Below are 20,547 nucleotides of genomic sequence, written 5' to 3'. Positions count from 1 at the left end.
AATGAAAAGTTACTTAGAAAAGTTGGGTCGTTACAGGGATGTGCGACTGCTAGGGTACGGGAAGGAGAAAGGGATGGAGGACGCACGGGAGGAAGAAGGAAGGAAAAATTTCTTTTTTCTTTTCTTTTATTTAAACAATAAAAAAAAACTAAAATATAACTAAATATATATATAATAAAATTCCTTTTTCTTTTCTTTTATTTAAACTAAATAATAAAACTAAAAATATAAATAAATATATATATAATTATATTATCACATTTTCAAATCTTCTTTCCCCCTTCAACATATTTTCTTCAAAACAATAAATCTTGTACAAATCGAAAAAATCTCTTAAAATAAAATACCTTCGAGTTTGGGGCGTTACACCAACTCACACATCAAGAGGTAAAATGTCACAAATGTCTTCGTTATTGATGTACATTTGATACACCTTATACACGTCTGATACACCTAATACCTCTTGATACATTAAGTCCATTTATGAGTTAGTTTGATTAGATTATGTCACATATACATGTATTACAATTAAGGGACACTTGCGAAAATGGCAAAATAAGTTATAATAATTAAGTCCATAGAACACATACTTTTTTATTTGAGAAAATGACAAAAACAAAGACCAACTCACACATCAAGAGGTAAAATGTCACAAATGCCCTCGTTATTGATGTACATTTGATACACCTTATACACGTCTGATACACCTAATACCCCTTGATACACTTGATACTTCTTACTGATACACTTGATACAATTTGATAGATACAATTCATGCACTCGGTACTCATTGATACACTCGATACTTCTTTTGATACACACCTGAAACATCTTCATACACATAATACTTCTCGTTCCACATAATACTTCTCGTATACACTTGATTCTTCATGATACAACTTGATACCCCTGAGACCTTGATACACTTGATTAGTTTGATACACTTAAAGACTTCACTTATAAGTTTGATACACTTGATACACCACTAATAAACTTGTTATACTTCATTGGTACACTTAACAAATTCGATATGTTTGACGTACATGCACTACAAGAAATTTACCCTTTGTCGATGACAAATATCGTCAGTAAATCTTCAAAAACTAATCAACTTTTCTTTTGCCAATGAAATTAAGCTGTCAACACACACCGTCAGGTAGGTCTGTCGAAGATCCTCTATCGATGGCAAAAAATAAACTGTCAGCAAAAATAGGAACTATCGATGAAATTGAACCATCAGTGGGCGTGTGTGTGTGCGCTCGGGTGTGCGCATGTCCACGTGTGCTTGGGTGTGTGTATACGCACATACATGTGTACGTGAGTAGGTGTGTGCGTGTGCATTTGTGTGCGTGCGGTTTGGTGTGCGTGTGCATGTGTGTGTTTGTGTGTGTGTGCCTATGTTCGTGTGTGTGTGCGTGTATGGGTGCACGCGCGTGCAAGTGTATGTATGTGTGTGCGCGTGTGATTGTGTGTGAATAAGTTGATATTTTCTAATGTTGAGTTTCTCCCAATTTTAAAACAATAATTTAATTATCTTGCTATTCAAGCCATTAATATTATTGTGAGATAAAGATAGTGAATAAGTTGATATTTTTTAATTTTGAAATTCAGTTAAAGTTATTTTGATACAAAATCTATTGCTGAGATTATCATATTCTGAAAAATAATAATTTTGTTATTTTGAAATTCAATTTGGTTATTTTGAAATTCAAATTCAATTAGGTTATTTTGAAATTAGTAAGATTAAATAAAGTTGAAGTCTTGAATCCATTAGTTGAGTCCCGAGATATTAAGAAAAATGTATGATATGAGTTTATGTATCTTTTTCAGGTAAAAAATAATTAAAAGTTGATAAATGCATAATATAAATTAATTACAATATAGAAACAAGATAATTTTAGTTGGAGAATGTGAATATTTTGGTATTTTATAAAATATTATGCACGTGCAAAAAATGTTATTTGCTAAAATTAACAAAAAAATAGTTTTGCCATTTTTCAAAATGACCCATAAAAATGTTGCTATATCTCTTATGACAGAGTGTATATCTACTGGTTCATATTCGACATGTTTGTTGCTAATAGAATTGGATAAAATTGCATTATATTGAAATAATTACACGAATGACACTTTTAAGCCAATATTGGTAGAAATTATTAATGTTATTAAGTCAATGAACATGGTTTAAAAGTCCTTCTAAACACAATTAATGTAGTTGTTTTTTAATTTTAACTCATTTATACATCTTTATGCATATGTGCGTGTGTACGTGTGCGCGTGTAGGTAGGTGTGCGTATGTGTATGTGCGTGTGTTCGTGCGAGTGTCCGTGTGCATGTGTGTGTGGGTGTGTGCATGTTTGTATGTGTTTGTGCGTGCGTGTGTGTGCACGGGCTATTGCGTGTGTGCTTGGGTGTGTGGGTGTGCTCGCGCGTGCGTGTTTGTGCGCGTGTGCGTATGTGTTTACGTGTGTGCGTTTGTGCGTACGCGTGTGTGCGTTTGTGCATGTGTGTGTGCTTGTGCGCGTGTGGATAGGTGTGTGTGTGTGCATGTGTGCGCGTGTGCATGTGTGTGTGCGTGCGTTCGTGCGTCTGTGGGTGTCTATGTGTAGGTGTGCGTGTGCACGTGTGTGTGTAAGTGTGCATGTGTACGTGTGTGCGCAGTGCTTCTATGCTTGTGTGCGAACAAGTTAATATTTTTTAATGTTGAGTTTCTTCCAATTTTAAAAATAATAATTTAATTATCATGATATTCAAGGCATTAATGTTATTTTGAGATAAAGATAGTGAACAGGTTGATATTTTTTAATTTTGAAATTCAATTAAGGTTATTTTAATACAAAATCTATCGTTGATACTCCCAAATTTCGAAAAATAATAATTTTGTTATTTTGAAATTCAATTTTGTTATTTTGAAATTCAAATTCAATTAGGTTATTTTGAAATTAGTATGATTGAATAAAGTTATTAATATGTTGAATTAATTAGTTGAGTCTCGAGATATTAAGAAAAATATTATGATATGAGTTAATATATCTATTTCAAGTAAAAGATAATTAAAAGCTGATAAATGCATAACATAAATTAATTACAATGTAGAAACGAAATAATTACAGTTGAAGAATGTTGATATTTTGGTATTTTATAAAATACCATGCACGTGCAAAAAATGCTAGTTGCTAAAATTCAAAGGAAAAAGTAGTTTTGTCATTTTTCAAAATGACCCCTAAAAACGTTGTTATGTCTCTTATGACAAAGAGTGTAGATCTACTGATCCATATTCGATTTGTTTTTTGTTGGTAAAATTGGATAAGACCGCATTATATTGAAATAATTACACGAATGACAGTTTTAAGCCAATATTGATAGAAATTATAATTAATCAATGTTATTAAGTCAAATGAACATGGTTTAAAACTCTTTCTAAACATAATTAATGTATTTGTTTTTTAACTTTAATTAATTTACACATCCTTGTGCGTGTGTGCATATGTGCGCGTGCGTGTGCGTGTGTGGATGGGTGTGTGTGTGCGTGTGTGTGCGTGTGTTGTGCGCGTGTGCTTGTGTGCGAACAAGTTGATATTTGTTAATGTAAAATTTCTCCCAATTTTAAAATAATAATTCAATTATCTTGATATTCAAGTCATTAATGTTATTTTGAGATAAAAATAGTGTACAAGTTGATATTTTTTAATTTTGAAATTCAATTAAAGTTATTTTGATACAAAATCTATCGTTGAGATTCTCAAATTTCGAAAAATAATAATTTTGTTATTTTGAAATTGAAATTTAATTAGGTTATTTTGAAATTAGTAAGATTGAATAAAATTAAAATCTTGAATCAATTAGTTGAGTCCCGAGATATTAAGAAAAAAGGATGTATCTTTTTCAGGTAAAAAATAATTAAAAGCTAATAAATGCATAACATAAATTAATTACAACGTAGAAACGAAATAATTACTGTTTGAGAAGGTGAATATTTTGGTATTTTATAAAATATCATGCACACGTGCAAAAAATTCTATTTGCTAAAATTTAAAAGAAAAAGTAGTTTTGCCATTTTTCAAAATGACCCATAAAAACGTTGCTATATCTCTTATGACAAAGAGTGTGCATCTACATATTCGACTTGTTTTTTGTTCGTAAAATTGGAGAAATTGAGGACACAACTCCAATTCCTAGCATGCTTTCTCCCTAAGACTATGCTGGTCCTAGTCGGGGAGTGGCATTTACATCCCAGAAAGACACACATGTATCACCTCGTGTTGGCACTTCCATTGCAATGCACAACTCTGACATATATAGTGCCGACATTTCCTTCCTTAAGCTTGAAAAAAGGTGATTTGATGTCCATAAAAAATTAACTGAGCAGTTAGATATTTTCTAATATGTATCTCACGTAATTTGATGCTCATTGATACTGCAGTACTGTGTCAGGAACGTGTTGATGTAAAATCTTTCAGTTTTGATGGATCTTATTACAAGCTTTCAACTCTTCTTAGCACGACTTCTGACAGAACAAAGGTTTGATATATCTTTACACGATCGCATATCACATATGAACGATCGCATATCCCATCTGAAATATCGATCACCCTTGGTAAAACAACCGTTTAGATATTCTACACGATTGTTTGCTTAAGGATACACGATCATTTTGTAACTATTTTTTTTATTATCCTTTTTTCTTTCTATACTAGAACCAGAATCAATTGTTTGATGATATTAACAACATGTATGATGATCTTCGTGATGATTCTAGTCATCACAATCTGGACAAGAATGATGACCATCAAAATAACAAACATGTGATCATCCATGAGAATCCATTTGTTCAAGAGTCACATCTTCAAGAATCTACTGTAGAAACTCAACAGTTAGTGTTTAATTCATTAGTTACCGCTTTATATTGTTTAAAATTGCTTAGATTATAAATAAACAACAATAATTTTTTTTCTTTTCTGTGTAGGGAACAAAAATGAACAACGCCTCAACATCAAGAGTAGTCAGGCAGTGATATTAGCATATATGGCAGAGATGCACATTTGATATTAACTATAAGTAATATAGCAGAAAATATGGAAGGTCATACTCAAACAGAAAAGGGATTGCTAGAAATGATTGAAAATCTTCCGTTGGTAAGCCAACCACTTCCACTTTGTGAGATGCTACCATTAACTACTGTCAAAGGTCTTGCATTAGTTTAATTGGTATGTGTGCCCTAAAGGGATAAAAGCTCTTGGCAGTGAAAGATTTTACAAAACCATTCATCAATTTTAATTTGAAAATTCCAAAATACCAGTACATTGACAATATTTAGAATCAAAGTTCTAAATAAAGAACTAAATATGCTTTTAAATTAAAAGATACATAGAACTGACTCTTGTTGACGTCTTTGAATCTATAATCCACCGAATTGGGGACACCACCCGTTGGAGACCTTCCTATCTTCGAAGATGAGATTGGTTTGTGGAAAACAATTGGAATGAAAAAAAAATTTAGAGAGAAACTATGTAACACCCCCAATATCAAGGTATTTCTCTCAAGCTAAATTTTTAAAATTTTATTAAGATTTTAAGGAATTTGGTTGTGGTGTGGATTTAGCAGGAAGTGAAGGGGGCTTTTATGAAAAAATATACTAATACTAAAGGTTAAATAATAATAATAGAATTAATGTTATTATTAATTTAAAATATCAATTCTTTATTGATTCACGTGCAACCCCATCTCTTTCTCCTTCACTCTTCCTCTTCCCCGTGCCCACCGCCGCCTGCCTCCCTTAGCCATTTTATATTACTCTTGGACGTCAGCCGGCCACGCCGTCACCGATCCCTTCGTCTCCGTTGAAGCCGAAGCACCGTTCGTCGTGAGTTCGAACTCTCGGCATCGCGTCTCACCTCTGTTTTCCAGCCAAGCTGTGATTCATTCGCGCGTAGCTCCTTCGACGTTCGCGCCACCACATTCTGCTCCAGGTGACGAGGAGCGTCACCGATTGACCTATCATCTCACCGGCGTTGTTACTTAGTTGAAGCAGCCGTCGACCAGACCTGAGCCCGTCACGTCTGTTGAAGTGTCGTCGCGCGGCTCTTCACCTTCCAGCCATGGGTTGTAAGCTGAAGTTTGTTTTTCGTTTGTTGATTAGATCTGATCTATTACACGCGTCGATTCCAGTTATTCGAAGTTGTTGCCCCCATTTTACTCTAATTTTTGGGATTTTTGTGTAAGTTGTATTGGTGAGTGTGGTGGTTTTACATTGTAATTATCCTTGGGTTGTAGTTTTGGATAATTAGTTAAATTGTTAATTGATTCTTGAAGTTAGCGTTTGAGTTCTTTGGATTCACAACTAAATTGTAGATTTGTTGGAGTTCGATTCGCCAATACTTTGATAAGCTAGAATTTACATTGAGGAAATTAAATGAAAGAAAGTATTGTGAAAGTAATTGAGTTCCATATTCTTAGTATTAGGTTTCCTTCGTTCGAGAAATTTAAGTAACATTAAAGTAAGGGGTTTCTATTACTGGACTCTTTGAAAGTTTTGAAATGTGTTGACTGTTTGGATCTCTGGACTTAGTATGGTTTACCAAATATGTAGAAGTAGATATGATGACAAATGTATATTATGCCAGACTAGTATAGAAGTAGATACGATGGATAATGTATTTGTAAACTGAGAAAGGTGTTATGTATATATATATATCTTGACTGTCTGGTGTGTTGTTATAGTATCAACTGATTTTGTGATAGATTGAATAGATTGAACGTAAGTGTGTTAAGTTGGATTGATGATATGATTGTAACGACCCAACTTTTCTAAGTAAGTCGAGGTCGTTAATTTTTTTTACAAATAAAAGACTTTGATTAATATAAAACAAAACGTAAGCTAATTTAAAAACATCTTTAAGTCAGGCCTGAATTTCAAACATTTAAGAAAACATAAAAACAATACTATTTACAATAAACGTTTGTAAGCAAACTTTCAATTCATCTTAAACCTCACAAGAACCCATAAGCGGAAGCAAACAACATATTTCCTATGGCAGTCACGCTTCCTTCCTGCCCCTCGCCGGTTTGCCGCTTTTATTACCTTTGCCTGAAAATTAAACATAAGAAGGGTGAGTATTTAAATACTCAGTAAGAGACTCTCTACTGGTCCCGTCAGGGGAAAATAAATTGTTAACGTTCTATTGGGACACCCTGTACGGTCGCAGTCTTGTGATCCCGTAGGATACACATCTCAGTCTAACGCCCCGAGGGACGTACATATCAGTCTAGTGTTCTGCAGAAACACATATCAGTCTAATGCTCCCGAAGGTGCACAATAAATTGGTGATCCCGTGGGACACCTACAAGGTACACATCCCAATACAATCTAACAATTTTCCCCTCATTCCATTCAATCCATCTTTCAATTACTTCAAAACACAAAGTTCTTTCTTTCAACGTCCTAACAGTCAACTTATTTTACTTCAGTCATATGTCTATCAATAATATGCTAATACATCAGTCAATCAAACTATACAGTCAACACACCCCTCAGTTCATCAGCATACAGTCATACTTTAACGTAACGTACACCCAATCTAAACGAAAATCACAAGTTCACATCTGCATCTCATACAAACACAATCTACAATCTTCGTCCTGTCCACATACACACACTTATATATATATTCCATGACAATCACGATATACATTTGACGTCAAGTCTACTTCAATTCATATGCATTCATATATATTTTCAGTCAATCCACAAGTATACATTTAACACATACAATTCACAGTCATAAGTGAGTCCAGTAGAAAATCCCTTACCTCAAAGTTAGGGAAGCTCCTTAATCAACTAACGTCCTCGAAACAATCCTAAGCATAACAATACAAAATTCAATTACTTTCACGATACATATGTCACTTACTTTCCTCAACGTAAGTTCCAACTCACCGATATATTGGCGAACTGAACCTTCAACAATTCACAAACGGTTGTGAATGTAAGGGAGCCTAACGTTACTCCCAACACCTCAACGCACGAATGTCGAACTCGCAGCAAAAATCCTAAGTGTGGGTCGGTCAGCAGTAGATCGGCGCGCGGGACGACTGCTGCAAGGTTGCTTCGCGAACCGGAGATATAGACGGCAGATCGGGCGTTCTGCTTCAGTAGGGGAGACGCGGCGGTGAGGCTGGGTTTGGACGGAGCGGAGAGGAGAAGAGAAGAAGGAGATGGCCAGCGGGAGATGGTCGGCGGCTTGCTGCGAACGGAAGGAGAAGAGGAATGGAGGTCGGCGGTTGCTGCGAACGGATGGGGGTCGGTCGCGGCGCTGGGTGGAAGAAGAAAAGAGAAAGAGAAACGGAAGAAGAGAAGTCTCGGGGTGGCGGTTGCTGGGCTGCGGCGGCGGTTGCTGGGCTGCGAACGGAGAGAAAGGGAAGGGCGCACGGGGAGGAAGGAGAAGAGAGAAAAGAAAAGAAAAAGAAAAGAAAAAGAAAAAAGAAAAGAAAAGAATATATATAATAAAGAATTTTCTTTTTCTTTTCTTTTTATTTAAATTAAATAAAAATATATAAAAAATAAAAAAATGTATATATATATATATTTTTACCTTTGGGGCTTTACATTGATGAAGTAGTTTGACTATACTAGGAATGGATTGATTAAATGTTTACAACGGACTAAGGGAAAATTGTTAGCTTTGTCGATTGGGTAGTGTGCCTTGCAGGTGTCCTACGGGATCACCACCTGTTGTGCATTCTTCGAGAGCACTAGAATGACATGTGCATTCTTCGAGAGCAATAGACTGACATGTGCATTCTTCGAAAGCACTAGACTTACATGTGCTTTCTGAAGAGCACTAGACTAATATTTGTGTCCTTTAGGGCATTGGACTGATTATGTGTATTTCTACATGATCACAAGACTTTTAAAGTGCAGGGCACCTCCAATAGGAAGTTAACAATTTTATTTTTCTTCTAACAGGATCAGTAGTGGGTCTCTTACCGGGTATGTTTATACTCACCCTTTTATGTTTAATCTTTTTCCGCGAAACTGCCATAGGGAAATGTCCTTCAAATTGCTTATACTTTATATTTTTTTTATTTTGGTTTTCTTTAGTAATTGAGACTGTTTTGGGTTTCATGATTGAACGACATTTATGTTCTTGAACTTTCTTTATTATCGATACTTTTACACTTTCAAAATTTTATTTGAAATAGAGCCCGAATAAAAACTCTTTAATGTTGTTAAAAAATATATTTTTTTAAATTATAAAGTCTTATGGTTAAAGGACGAATCTAGTCTTAAAGTAATAACTTCAGCTTAATTCGAAAAATTAGGTCGTTACAATCTATTTTGCATAAAAGAAATTTTGGTTAAGAAAAGCTGTTTTTCTTCTACATATTTATAACTCTCTTTCTTTCATTGAATTAGGAGACGGGGTAGGAGAAAATCATAGGATTCTATTAACTTAAAAAATATTAAATTAATAGAAGTTTCAAATCAACTAACTAATTAACCTTTAATCAATTAGTTAATAATTAATTAAATCATATTTAATTAATATTTCATTTAAATCTTATTGAATGAATATCTCTCCAATACCTTATAGTTTTATATTAATTTAATTAAATCAAATTTAATTAAATAATATTAAACTAAACTATTAATTAATTAATAACTAAATTAAATATTTTATATTTAACTTAAGTTAAATTTGAATCATATTCTAATATAACTTTATCTCATAACTAAATTAAATTTATATAATAAAGTTTCATTAACATATAAACTTTATATTATAATGTATCACTGTATATTATACTAATTATACTAATTTCCAAAATAAATTTGAATATTTCAAATTAGAACCAATATAAATAAATCACATTATCATTTTGTATCATCCATTACTTTGTATTTAGTCATACTAATTGGATCAACCTAATACATAAAACAAATATAGAAAAATTAAAAAAAAAAAAAAAGCATGCACAAATAGAGACAAATAGACATTGATAGCTATCTATCTCTATCTATCTGAAACAAGCACACATAAATTGTTATATTTCTCTATCGATAGACAAAAATAGCAGTCTATTTATATCTACCTGAGATACAAACATTAAAAAAAAAAACCTTACCAATAAAATTCTTGAATTTATTCTAAATGCAACACGTTCTCAGCCCAAGAAGTCAAACAACTCTTCATTGTAAAAGTAGCTTTACTTCTTTCATCAAACCACTTTTGCAATACATCTCTAATTGAACTAAGCATGGTAGCTATAGGTAGTTCTCTAAGATCTTTAAAAACTAAATTTACACTGTCTACACAATTTGATGTCATCATTCTATATATGAAACTCATTATACCTGAGATAGATTCAACCAATTTATCAAAGAACCTTGGAATCAACATGTATGATTTAACTGTGTCACCTTTTAATATCTTTACTATGTGTTCTTTTGCCCTCCAAGCTTTCTGCTAACTTATATTAACTTCAAGATTTGTACATGCCTTATGCACAATTGCTTTCGGAATGAAACGATCAGTAGACATGAACCTGAACTCATCTATCAAGCAACTGACAATTACTGTTGAAGAAGCTTGCATATAACAACTAGTATTCAATGAACGGTCATGTTCATAATTCTACTTATCCATCCAATTGAATCTATTCACATATTAAATCAACTAGAGAATTAAAGCTGACTCGGACATCTACCAAAATTTCAGCAACTAAGTAATTCTCATAAATATTACATCCATTCCATTGACCTCCATAAAAAACAACAATAGGAAAAGACATTATAATCTGTAAAAAAAAAAAAAAATTAAGTATTTAATTGGGATAGAAAGAAATAGATAGACATAGATATACATTTATTACTGAATAAAAGAATAAAATGTACAAAATGATAATACTAAACACAATGCAAGAATAAGTAAACGATCGTGCAATGAAATAATATACATTAAACGATCCTATTAACCATGATAAACGACCATTTAACAACGGTAAATGATAATATTGATTAAAATAAATTATCGTGTTGACATGGGTACACGATCATATGATATTGGTGATCGTATTGAATAGTGTAAACAATCGTCTTGTTATCGGTACACGATCGTGTTAATATTTGTAAGTGATTCTATTGATAGTGGTAACTGATCGTGTAATTCCATGTAAATTATCGTAAAAAACTTTAAACTATCGATCTTTATAATGAAGTACATAATTCTTACATTAATACTTAAAATTTGTTGTAACGATCCAACTTTTCGAACTAAGTTGAAGTCATTAATTTGGACAAAGAGACCTTGATTGACACAAATTATAGTAAAATTCACTTGAAATCATACGATCAAAGAAAACAAACTTAAGTTCGGGCCCTATTTCAAATAACCAAAACTTTAAAAGTACTATTTACAAAACAACAGTTCGTAAACTCAGTTCCATCACAAAACTTTTAAACAACCTCATGTACAAAGGAAAAACAAGAAACATAAAGCGAAAGCATTTGAAGAACATTCCCTTATGGCAATCACGTCTCCTTCTTGTCCCTCGTCGGTCTACCTCCTTTGTTACCTTTGCCTGAAATAGTTAAACATGAAAGGATGAGTATAAACATACCCAATAAGAGACCCGCTATTGGTCCCATTAGGGGAAAAAGAAACTGTTAACTTCCTATTGGGGTACCCTGCACAGTCACAGTCTTGTGATCCCGTAGGATACACATAATCAGTCTAACACCTCAAAGGACGCATAAATCAGTCTACTGTTCTGCAGAAACACATATCAGTCTAATGCTCTCGAAGGATGCACATATCATCTAGTGCTATCGAAGGATGCACATATCAGGTGGTGATCCCGTAGGACACCCGCAAGGTAACTACCCAATAGAAATCTAACAATTTTCCCCTCAATCCATTCTAAACATCTTAACACTCATTCATAGTACAGTCCAGCTACTTCAACATATAATCCTTTCACTTAACACCTAATAGTCAACCTATCTCACTTGAGCCCAATGTCCGCCAGTAACATATCAATACATCAGTCAATCAAACTATATAGTTATAACACCCCTCAATTCACCAGTACACAGCCCTACTTTAGTATAACCTACACCCAATCTAAACGACAATCACAAGTTCACATCCACATTCCATACAAACACAATCTACAATTGTCGTCCTGTCTACATCCATACATATATATATATTCCAGACAATCACAATATGCATTCAACATCAAGTCTACATCAATCCATGTATATATTTTTTTTTTCAGTCATTCACAGTATACATTCAACACCAAGTCTACATCCATATGTATATATATCGTTTTGACATCTTTACTCAATCAGAGGTAACTATACAGACAGCACAATTCAAAACTATAGGTGAGTCCAGTAGTAGAGAATCCCTTACCTTATAACCTTACTTAAGCTTCTTTTTCAAACTAAAGTGCAACGAACCGACCTAAACATAATTGAAGAGAAATCAATCACTTCCACAAACAATTTAATCCATTCAATTCACTCTATATGTAAATTCCATAACTTACCCAAATTGTGGAGAATCAAATTCTAACGGAGACGGATCGGTGCAACAAATAACCGAACAATTCAGATCTAAACATACATGGCGTGACAGAACTGGAGTGACTCGGGCTAACGGTTATGCGACGATAGGAAAAAATTTGCTTGACGTTCGGTGTAGGTGGAAGACGGTGGTGAAGTTGATTGGAGAAGGAAAAGAGAAGGAAGAAAAGAGAGATTATGCATACACTGTGAGAAGCACACAAAAAAATTGAAAATAAATTGAAAAGAAGAGAGAGATAAGTCTGAGGGAGAAATATTCATTTCCTTTTCAAAGTGAATTGCAAAGAAATTTTCTCAAATTGAAAAGAAAGGAGAAATATACAAAGTCAGCCACCGCTTCTTCTCCCTTCAGTTTGCAGTTTTCGTCTCCCTCTCTTCTATTATTAAAATAAATAAATAAAATATCACAACCCGACTTAACACAAACTATTTACTCCAACTTTTTAAACTACAAATTTAATTTCTCAACTTTTAAACTATTTTAAACTTACAAATCTACTTTATTCATTTCTTCAGATTTATATCTAACAAATAAAAAAAAATCAAAATTTATAGACACTTAAAACATAAAATTGAAAGACCTATTAAACAATTGAAAGGTTTAAGAGGTAACTAGACAAACTTTAAAAGTTCTAAGGGAAAGAATCTTTTGTTTAACTATTACAGTAATTAATTTTGAAAATATGTTATTTTAGAAAAACTACAAGTGTTTGACAACTCTTTGAAAGCTATTGAAATACTCTCAAATTGTATTTTAAGCAATTTTAATAAAAAGAAAGTCTACATAAAAAAATTACCCTTTTTAAAGGAACATTTTTTCTCTAATCACTCCAATGGAACTCAAACACGTACTTCAAGTTAATTCTGGTATCCAAGAATCAGTCTCATCCAACATAAACAAGAACATTCAACTTGATAGAACTTCATTACCTCATTTTTACAATTCCCAAAGTTACTAAATGAAGGACCATTCCTAAAACATACTTACATCCAACTTTCTCCATGAATAAACTTATCGTCTTTTATGTACTGATGAATATAGAGATGGAGCGATCAGAGTTTGTTTATGTACCAAATTAGAGTGAGTTGAGAAAAGAGTGGATTTACACAAGGACGAAATGGCTGGCTGCTGCTTGTTCAAAACTGAAAGTTAGGGTGACCTTGTTTCTCATAGGGACTCAGCAAATTGAGGGGCCTCCAGGTCAACTTCTGGTCTCATTATACATGCCATTAGCCATTCAACGTTGAAAGTCCATATCCCTTTTTGTACGGCCACCAAGGCTTCCTCCACGTCTTCCTCACAAGCCACAAAGATCGTCTTCCATACGTTGTTTACTTTATCTAGCTCATGAATCACCTAAATTTTCAAGCATAATGAATTTGCCAAATGAGAGAAAAAATTATGTATATACTACAAGGAAATTGCAAGAATTCACCCTATCAAAAAATATTAAACAAATTCTTGTTCTAGTCCCTAAAATTTTCCATCTTTTCCCAACTTTCAAAATGATTCCTATGAGATATATTCCAATCACATATAGCAGAAATGACCGATGAGTATTGGATAAATGAATATTAGTTGATAAAATAATTTACAAAATACTAAAATCGTTAGTTGGCTACGTTTTGGAAGCTCGATGATTAAAATGGATGTTTTGAAAGTTCTAAGGCTAAAATGGAATTTAAATCAACATAATAGTAAGTTCAAGATCAAAGACAAGCTAAACAATAAAATGTTGCAAGCAGAAAACAATCTAATCATAATTAGAAACATGAATGTATGTATTTGTAAACCAAATCACAAAAAATAACTCCAAATTTCGATCTAGAGACAATTAAAAACTTGAACAAATTTGATAATTAAAGAAACACGGAGATGGCCATATGACCCTTGTGCATAGACTTTTTACATTACATGCTCAATTCCTAGGATCAAAACAAACATAAATATTAAAGACTTAAGAAGCACATACACTCTAGTTTGGCTAGTGTATCAATAAACAATATGTATGGAACACTCGGAGAACACGTGTTGAACACTAGTTAGTACAGTAGATGTGTTAGACAACAAGTATTCCAATGCAATAAAGGTCAAGATTGGTCAACACACATATTAAACTCTTGGCTTTGAATAAGTTTTGAGTGAAGGACAAGCTTATTTTTAAGCATATAAATACATAAACTTATTGACTTTGAATTTCTATATAAATATGATACATACTTTTTAAATTATATATATTAAAACTGTGTTCTAGCACTATCCTATATTTTTTAGAAAAAAATGACACGTCACCATGTCTATGATTTATTGACCCATGTCTAGAATTCGTATACGTGCTTGTTTGTTGAGAACTTCACGTCTTCATTAGATGGGAGGATAGCCATATTATAGTGGTTGTATATGTAATATAGAGAACCAAACCTAGTACTCGAGATTTGTACAATAACAGAGAACTTACATTTCCACCGGTTGACTTGACTATCAGGGATAGAGTTTTAGGTGGTGGTTGAGCGTGAGCTGATATGCAAACATCATACCCTTCAAATAAAGCTCAAGAACATGCTTTTGCCCTGAGAACTGCAGCTTTTAGGCTGGCTCGATACTTCGATATAGTCATCATCATTTAGTATGTAAGGCAACTCGTCTGCAGATCAATAAGGAATTAATCAATCACAAAAATTAGGTAGGATGAAAAACATAAGTGGAAGAAAATACATTACGCTTTGATACTAGCAAGCCATTCGAACTTACCAAATCTGCCTTCCCGTTAGGTTTCCTTTAAACTGGAGGAGAAAATCCAAGCTCTGAGTAATTTGCAATTAACTTGCAATTTTAGTAACAAGATATAGTAAAAATTATGAGCAAGAGCACACTGACACACTTGAAGCCACATGGTAATGCATATGCTCGATAATCATTGAGAACATTAACAGGAGAAAATAAAGTTAAGAACAGTAGCTTGAAGAACAAAAAACATTCTACAACATAAAATCTTCAAAAACACATTGCTTAAAATCAAGTTTACTAATATAAAAGGTAAGATATTACGTTCCACTCTCCACACTACTGAAGTTCAACATTTCACATGAAAGAAATGAAATACTACTCTCAAATATAACTGAAAAAAGCATAAAGGGTAAAGAAAAAGCATAGAGAAATGCAAAAGAATCCTTGGCTTTGATATATTGAAAGGTAAAGAATATCAACCATAGATGCCCGGGAGAAGAACTCCTACAAATACACACTTAACGCAGATTATCATTCGCTAACATGAGACCTTCTAGAGGAATTCTGTTAGGATACTTCCAAACAAGAACAAGATCTTAATTTATTATAATGAACTATAAGAAAATACAAGATAAAACCAAGTATAAGGCACTTGGAACCTCCCTCTTGAGTACTCTCACCCAAGCCCTAGATCACTCCCCAGAATTTCCCCTCACTTACCCTCCCTCCATTTATAATAAGATGTAACCACACTTACATAATAACTACTAGTAACTTTCTAAATATCTAATTACCCTTATACCCCTAACCTTATAATAATCTAAGTATCTAACATTACCCGATCCTTCAAAACACCTTGTCCTCAAGGTGTGCTTACAAACATGATCAAGGCCTCCTTTCTTTTTTTCTCTTTTAATTGCAAACAATCCCCAGCATTCTGCTCTTCAATGTTGAAAAAGAAATCCTCCCTTCGGCTTTGAAAAACTCTTGATTCCAATAAGGTCCATTGACTTCAGCCCACAAAGCAGCCCAATGTACTTGAATTTTCCTTTTCCAAAACACATTGTCTTAGTTAACCTTTGCATATCACCAACAAGTGTTTAATTTTCAAACTCTTCATCTCTAGTGGGCTCGGCCATAATCAAAGTGTTGCGTCAAGACCAAATCATATTGCGCGGTTTCATTCCTAGGACCCACCTACATACACGTTTTTCTTCCCTCTATTTTTGGAACTCTCCACCCACTTCATCTACAAAATGATGTGCCCCAATGTTTTATTTAGAATAAGTTGAAGCTCATTTAGAGTAAGTTGAAGCCACTTGAAATAGTAAAACCAAGATTGTTACTTTTGTCCTAATCCTCTTTTCCTACCAATTTCTACCACGTCATTGTCACCATCATGTGTGCAGCAACTTCTTCCTTGTCACGTGATTCACCCTATTCCAGACCACCTTCTCGAGCCTCTGTAGACCGGTAACTGTCGGCTTCTTCTTTCTCCATTGCAACCAGCCATTTTGTGTTTCTTTGAGCAACAAATTTTTCTCCACCTAATCCTCTTTCCTACCAATTTCTACCACGTCATTGTCACATCATGTGTGCAACTTCTTCTCGTCACGTGATTCACCTATTCCAGACCACCTTCTCGAGCCTCTGTAGACCGGTAACTGTCGGCTTCTTCTTTCTCCATTGCAACCAGCCATTTTGTGTTTCTTTGAGCCAACAAATTTTTCTCCACTCGCGTCTTCATTTCGAGCCTCACAGGTAATCTCGTCGACCTTCCTCTATAGTTTCTTCTTGGTCACTCTTTGCCATCTCTTCACCTTCGTTGTATAACCGTTGCAATCGCGTTTTCCTCGATTCTTCTATGGATTTAGCAACTTCTTGGAATCCATCGATTTATGGACCTGAAGATTCCAATCCGTTCTAAATAAAACAATCCATATCAGTGCCACTGAACACAGGATTTCAACCTTCTTGAATGCTATGATCGTTCGAGTTTTCATCCCTTTTAAAGTTATTTGTTTTACCTTCTACCTTGATTTCCTTCAATGTCTTACCTCCCTTCTACTCTCAATCGTTGGTCCTTTGCTCGACGATCCTTCCATTCTTCGGAGATTTTCGAATTATCTTCTGCTATTCTTCGATGCATTTAGCAACCGTTCTTGTTTTTCCAACTAGATGACCAGTCTTTCGATGCTTTCTGGCAAGGATAACAAGTTTTATTCACTTGCAGCAACTTGTGTAACTACTTGTATCCGAGATTTCCTTATTAGAGGTCTCCAACTTCTCTTCGATCCGTTTTTTGTGCTGCTCATAGTTCTCCCATGTTAAAACGCTCTGATACCAATTTGTTAAGATACTGTAAATATACGGCAAGTGTATCTTACTTTATTGAATTACCTCAACGAATTACAGTATAGAGAATAAAAAATCACTCACATCTACTTCCTAAAGGCACACTTCAGTGAGGATCCACAAAGAACAAGAAAAACTAGAACAAAACCACAAACCATGAAATGACCAAAACAAACAATAAAAAGAACTTGACTTGGACCCTCTACTTCTCCCGAGCACGAAAGACGGCAACCTCTACTTCTTTGGAATTTTGTCCCTTTCTCCTCCTCTTTCCTCCTTTTATTTTGCTTTACTAACAAACTAATGGGAAAGATCTCCTCCTATAATCTCTCTATATTCTCGTGTGGGTCAATATTACCCTTTTTAATTCTTCTATACGTATTTAAATAATATTGGAGACATATACTTCCTAACAAGACAGAGATCTGAATTTATTATAATGTAACTATAAGAAATCAAAATAAAACCAAGTATAAAGCACTTGGAACCCTCCTCTTGAGTACTCTCACCAAGCGTTATATCACTCCCCAAAATTCTCCCAACTTACCCTCCCTCCATTTATAATAACATGTAACCACCCTAGTTACCACACTTACATAATAACTACTAGTAACCACACTTACACAAGAACTACTAGTAACTTCCTAAATATCTAATTACCCTAGCTAGCCAACAAATATCTTTCATTAGTGAGCTTGAGCCATTTTATACGTAAAATGGGAAAAGTAAGCCTGAAACCCAAATTAGCCTAATGGTTGTCTTAACAACCACTACCCACCATCACGATATAAACAACTGAGAAGGAAGAGCATGATACAATCCAAATCAAACATAAGAATTGATTTTGATGTTTAATTAAAAGTAAACAGGTAGTAGAATAAGAAACTATGCCCTTTTAGATCTAGAAGGTTCACAACAATTTCCAGCCTAAGCACAACTACGAGGCAATGGAAGAATAACGACAAAGGCCTTGTGTGCATGGAATCGCTAACTTTTGTGCAAATGAGATGATTATCGGTATTCAAAGGCCAAAAGGATACATAGAAGAGTGTTCATCTAAGGTTGCAAGACTAACCCTGAAAAGAGAGCAATACAAAAATTTAGAGTTTTTCGCAAATTTCCTGTAATGACATGAGTGCTTGTACTCCCATCAGCAGTGAGAGAACCACCAAGCTCCTCAATCATCTGAATCAGAAAACAACTGCACATTAGAGCAGTCACAATTTGGAATAAATAGAACTTTTTATTGTTAGAATCTTAGAATATTTATGAAAAGTTTATGGGAATATTTTTCTTAATTCCTAAATATTTTCCTTTCTTATTCCTCTATATATTCTATTTATTCTCCCTTGTACACAGGTTTCCACATAAAGTTATGTGTTTATTTGTCTCCCTTTCAATATGGTATCTGAGCAGGTGGTCCAAGAAGGTCTTGTGTTCAAGCCTCGCATTGTCGTTTCCTCCCCAATTAAAATCCGTTTCCAGTTGTTGGGCCTTTCAAATATTTCAAGCCCACAAGTGAGAAGAGTGTTGGTGTTATATAATTGAACTGGGTGGTCCGATTCTGAGTGGTCTCGAAGTTTCTTTCCCACAAAAGCCGAACGGTGATGCGTTAGACTCGGTTTCTTGGTTCCATCCCAAAACGTCGAAAGAAAGGCACAGTGGCCTAGAAAGGAACGGCCGGACTGAGAACGGGGTCGGAGGCCTCAAAAGTTCACGTCTGGCTACTGGGTGGTTCGATTCTGAGCGGTCTCGAAGTTTCTTGCCCACAAAAGCCGAACGGTGATGCTCTAGACTCGTTTTCTTGGTTCTGTCCCAAAACGCCGAAAGAAAGGCACAATGGCCTAGAAAGGAACGACCGGACTTAGAACGGGGTCAGAGGCCTCGAAAGTTCACGTCTGGCTACTGGGTGGTCCGATTCTGAGCGGTCTCGAAGTTTCTTGCCCATTAAAGCCGAACGGTGATGCCCCAGACTCGGTTTCTTGGTTCCGTCGCAAAACGCCGAAAGAAAGGCACAATGGACTAGAAAGGAACGACCGGACTTAGAACGGGGTTGGAGGCCTCGAAAGTTCACGTCTGGCTACTGAGTGGTCCGATTCTGAGCGGTCTCGAAGTTTCTTGCCCACAAAAGCCGAACGGTGATGCCCAGACTCGGTTTCTTGGTTTCGTCTCAAAACGCCAAAAAAAGGCACAATGGCCTAGAAAGGAACGACCGTACTTAGAACGGGGTCGGAGGCCTCGAAAGTTCACGTCTGGCTACTGGGTGGTCCGATTCTGAACGGTCTCGAAGTTTCTTGCCCACAAAAGCCGAACGGTGATGCCCAGACTCGGTTTCTTGGTTCCCTCCCAAAACGTCGAAAGAAAGGCACAATGGCCTAGAAAAGAACGACCGGACTTAGAACGGGGTCGGAGGCCTCGAAAGTTCACGTCTTGCTACTGGATGGTCCGATTCTGACCGGTCTCGAAGTTTCTTGCCCACAAAAACCGAACGGTGATGCCCAGACTCGGTTTCTTGGTTGCGTTCCAAAACGCCGAAAGAAAGGCACAGTGGCCAAGAAAGGAACGACCGGACTTAGAACGGGGTCGGCGGCCTCGAAAGTTCACGTCTAGCTACTGGGTGGTCCGATTCTGAGTGGTCTCGAACTTTTTTGCCCACAAAAGCCGAACGGTGATGCCCAGACTCGGTTTCTTGGTTGCGTCCCAAAACGCCGAAAGAAAGGCACAGTGGCCAAGAAAGGAACGACCGGACTTAGAACGGGGTCGGCGGCCTCGAAAGTTCACGTCTTGCTGCTGGGTGTTCCGATTCTGAGTGGTCTCAACGTTTCTTGCCCACAAAAGCCAAACGGTGATGCCCCAAAACTCGGTTTCTTGG

At 35.2% G+C, this 20,547-nt stretch overlaps 1 protein-coding gene and 3 long non-coding RNA genes across 4 annotated transcripts; 1 reads left to right on the top strand and 3 right to left on the bottom strand.

The window, feature by feature from the left end:
* Window positions 1–4,040: 4,040 nt before the first annotated feature.
* LOC116406136 lies at window positions 4,041–6,361 on the top strand. The gene is made up of 4 exons (XM_031889837.1): window positions 4,041–4,335; window positions 4,424–4,521; window positions 4,698–4,873; window positions 4,967–6,361. The coding sequence occupies exons 1-4, from the start codon at window positions 4,200–4,202 to the stop codon at window positions 4,977–4,979; spliced, it is 423 nt and encodes a 140-aa protein (XP_031745697.1). The 5' UTR covers window positions 4,041–4,199; the 3' UTR covers window positions 4,980–6,361.
* A 500-nt stretch (window positions 6,362–6,861) lies between these two features.
* On the bottom strand, window positions 6,862–8,175 carry LOC116406139. Its single transcript, XR_004219169.1, has 3 exons — window positions 7,937–8,175; window positions 7,810–7,857; window positions 6,862–7,087 (listed from the first exon to the last, which is right to left on the bottom strand). It is a non-coding gene; the product is annotated as an uncharacterized LOC116406139 (long non-coding RNA).
* Window positions 8,176–11,459: 3,284 nt separating this feature from the next.
* On the bottom strand, window positions 11,460–13,033 carry LOC116406142. Its single transcript, XR_004219172.1, has 3 exons — window positions 12,556–13,033; window positions 12,420–12,470; window positions 11,460–11,580 (listed from the first exon to the last, which is right to left on the bottom strand). It is a non-coding gene; the product is annotated as an uncharacterized LOC116406142 (long non-coding RNA).
* A 396-nt stretch (window positions 13,034–13,429) lies between these two features.
* Window positions 13,430–15,198, bottom strand: LOC116406134. The gene is made up of 2 exons (XR_004219165.1): window positions 15,052–15,198; window positions 13,430–13,949 (listed from the first exon to the last, which is right to left on the bottom strand). It is a non-coding gene; the product is annotated as an uncharacterized LOC116406134 (long non-coding RNA).
* Between the last annotated feature and the right edge of the window lie 5,349 nt (window positions 15,199–20,547).

The sequence above is a fragment of the Cucumis sativus genome, unplaced genomic scaffold (assembly GCF_000004075.3).
Source record: "Cucumis sativus cultivar 9930 unplaced genomic scaffold, Cucumber_9930_V3 scaffold67, whole genome shotgun sequence".
Lineage (NCBI taxonomy): Eukaryota > Viridiplantae > Streptophyta > Magnoliopsida > Cucurbitales > Cucurbitaceae > Cucumis > Cucumis sativus.
Note: the sequence above shows the minus strand (reverse complement) of the source record. Positions and strands in the feature narration are given on the sequence as shown.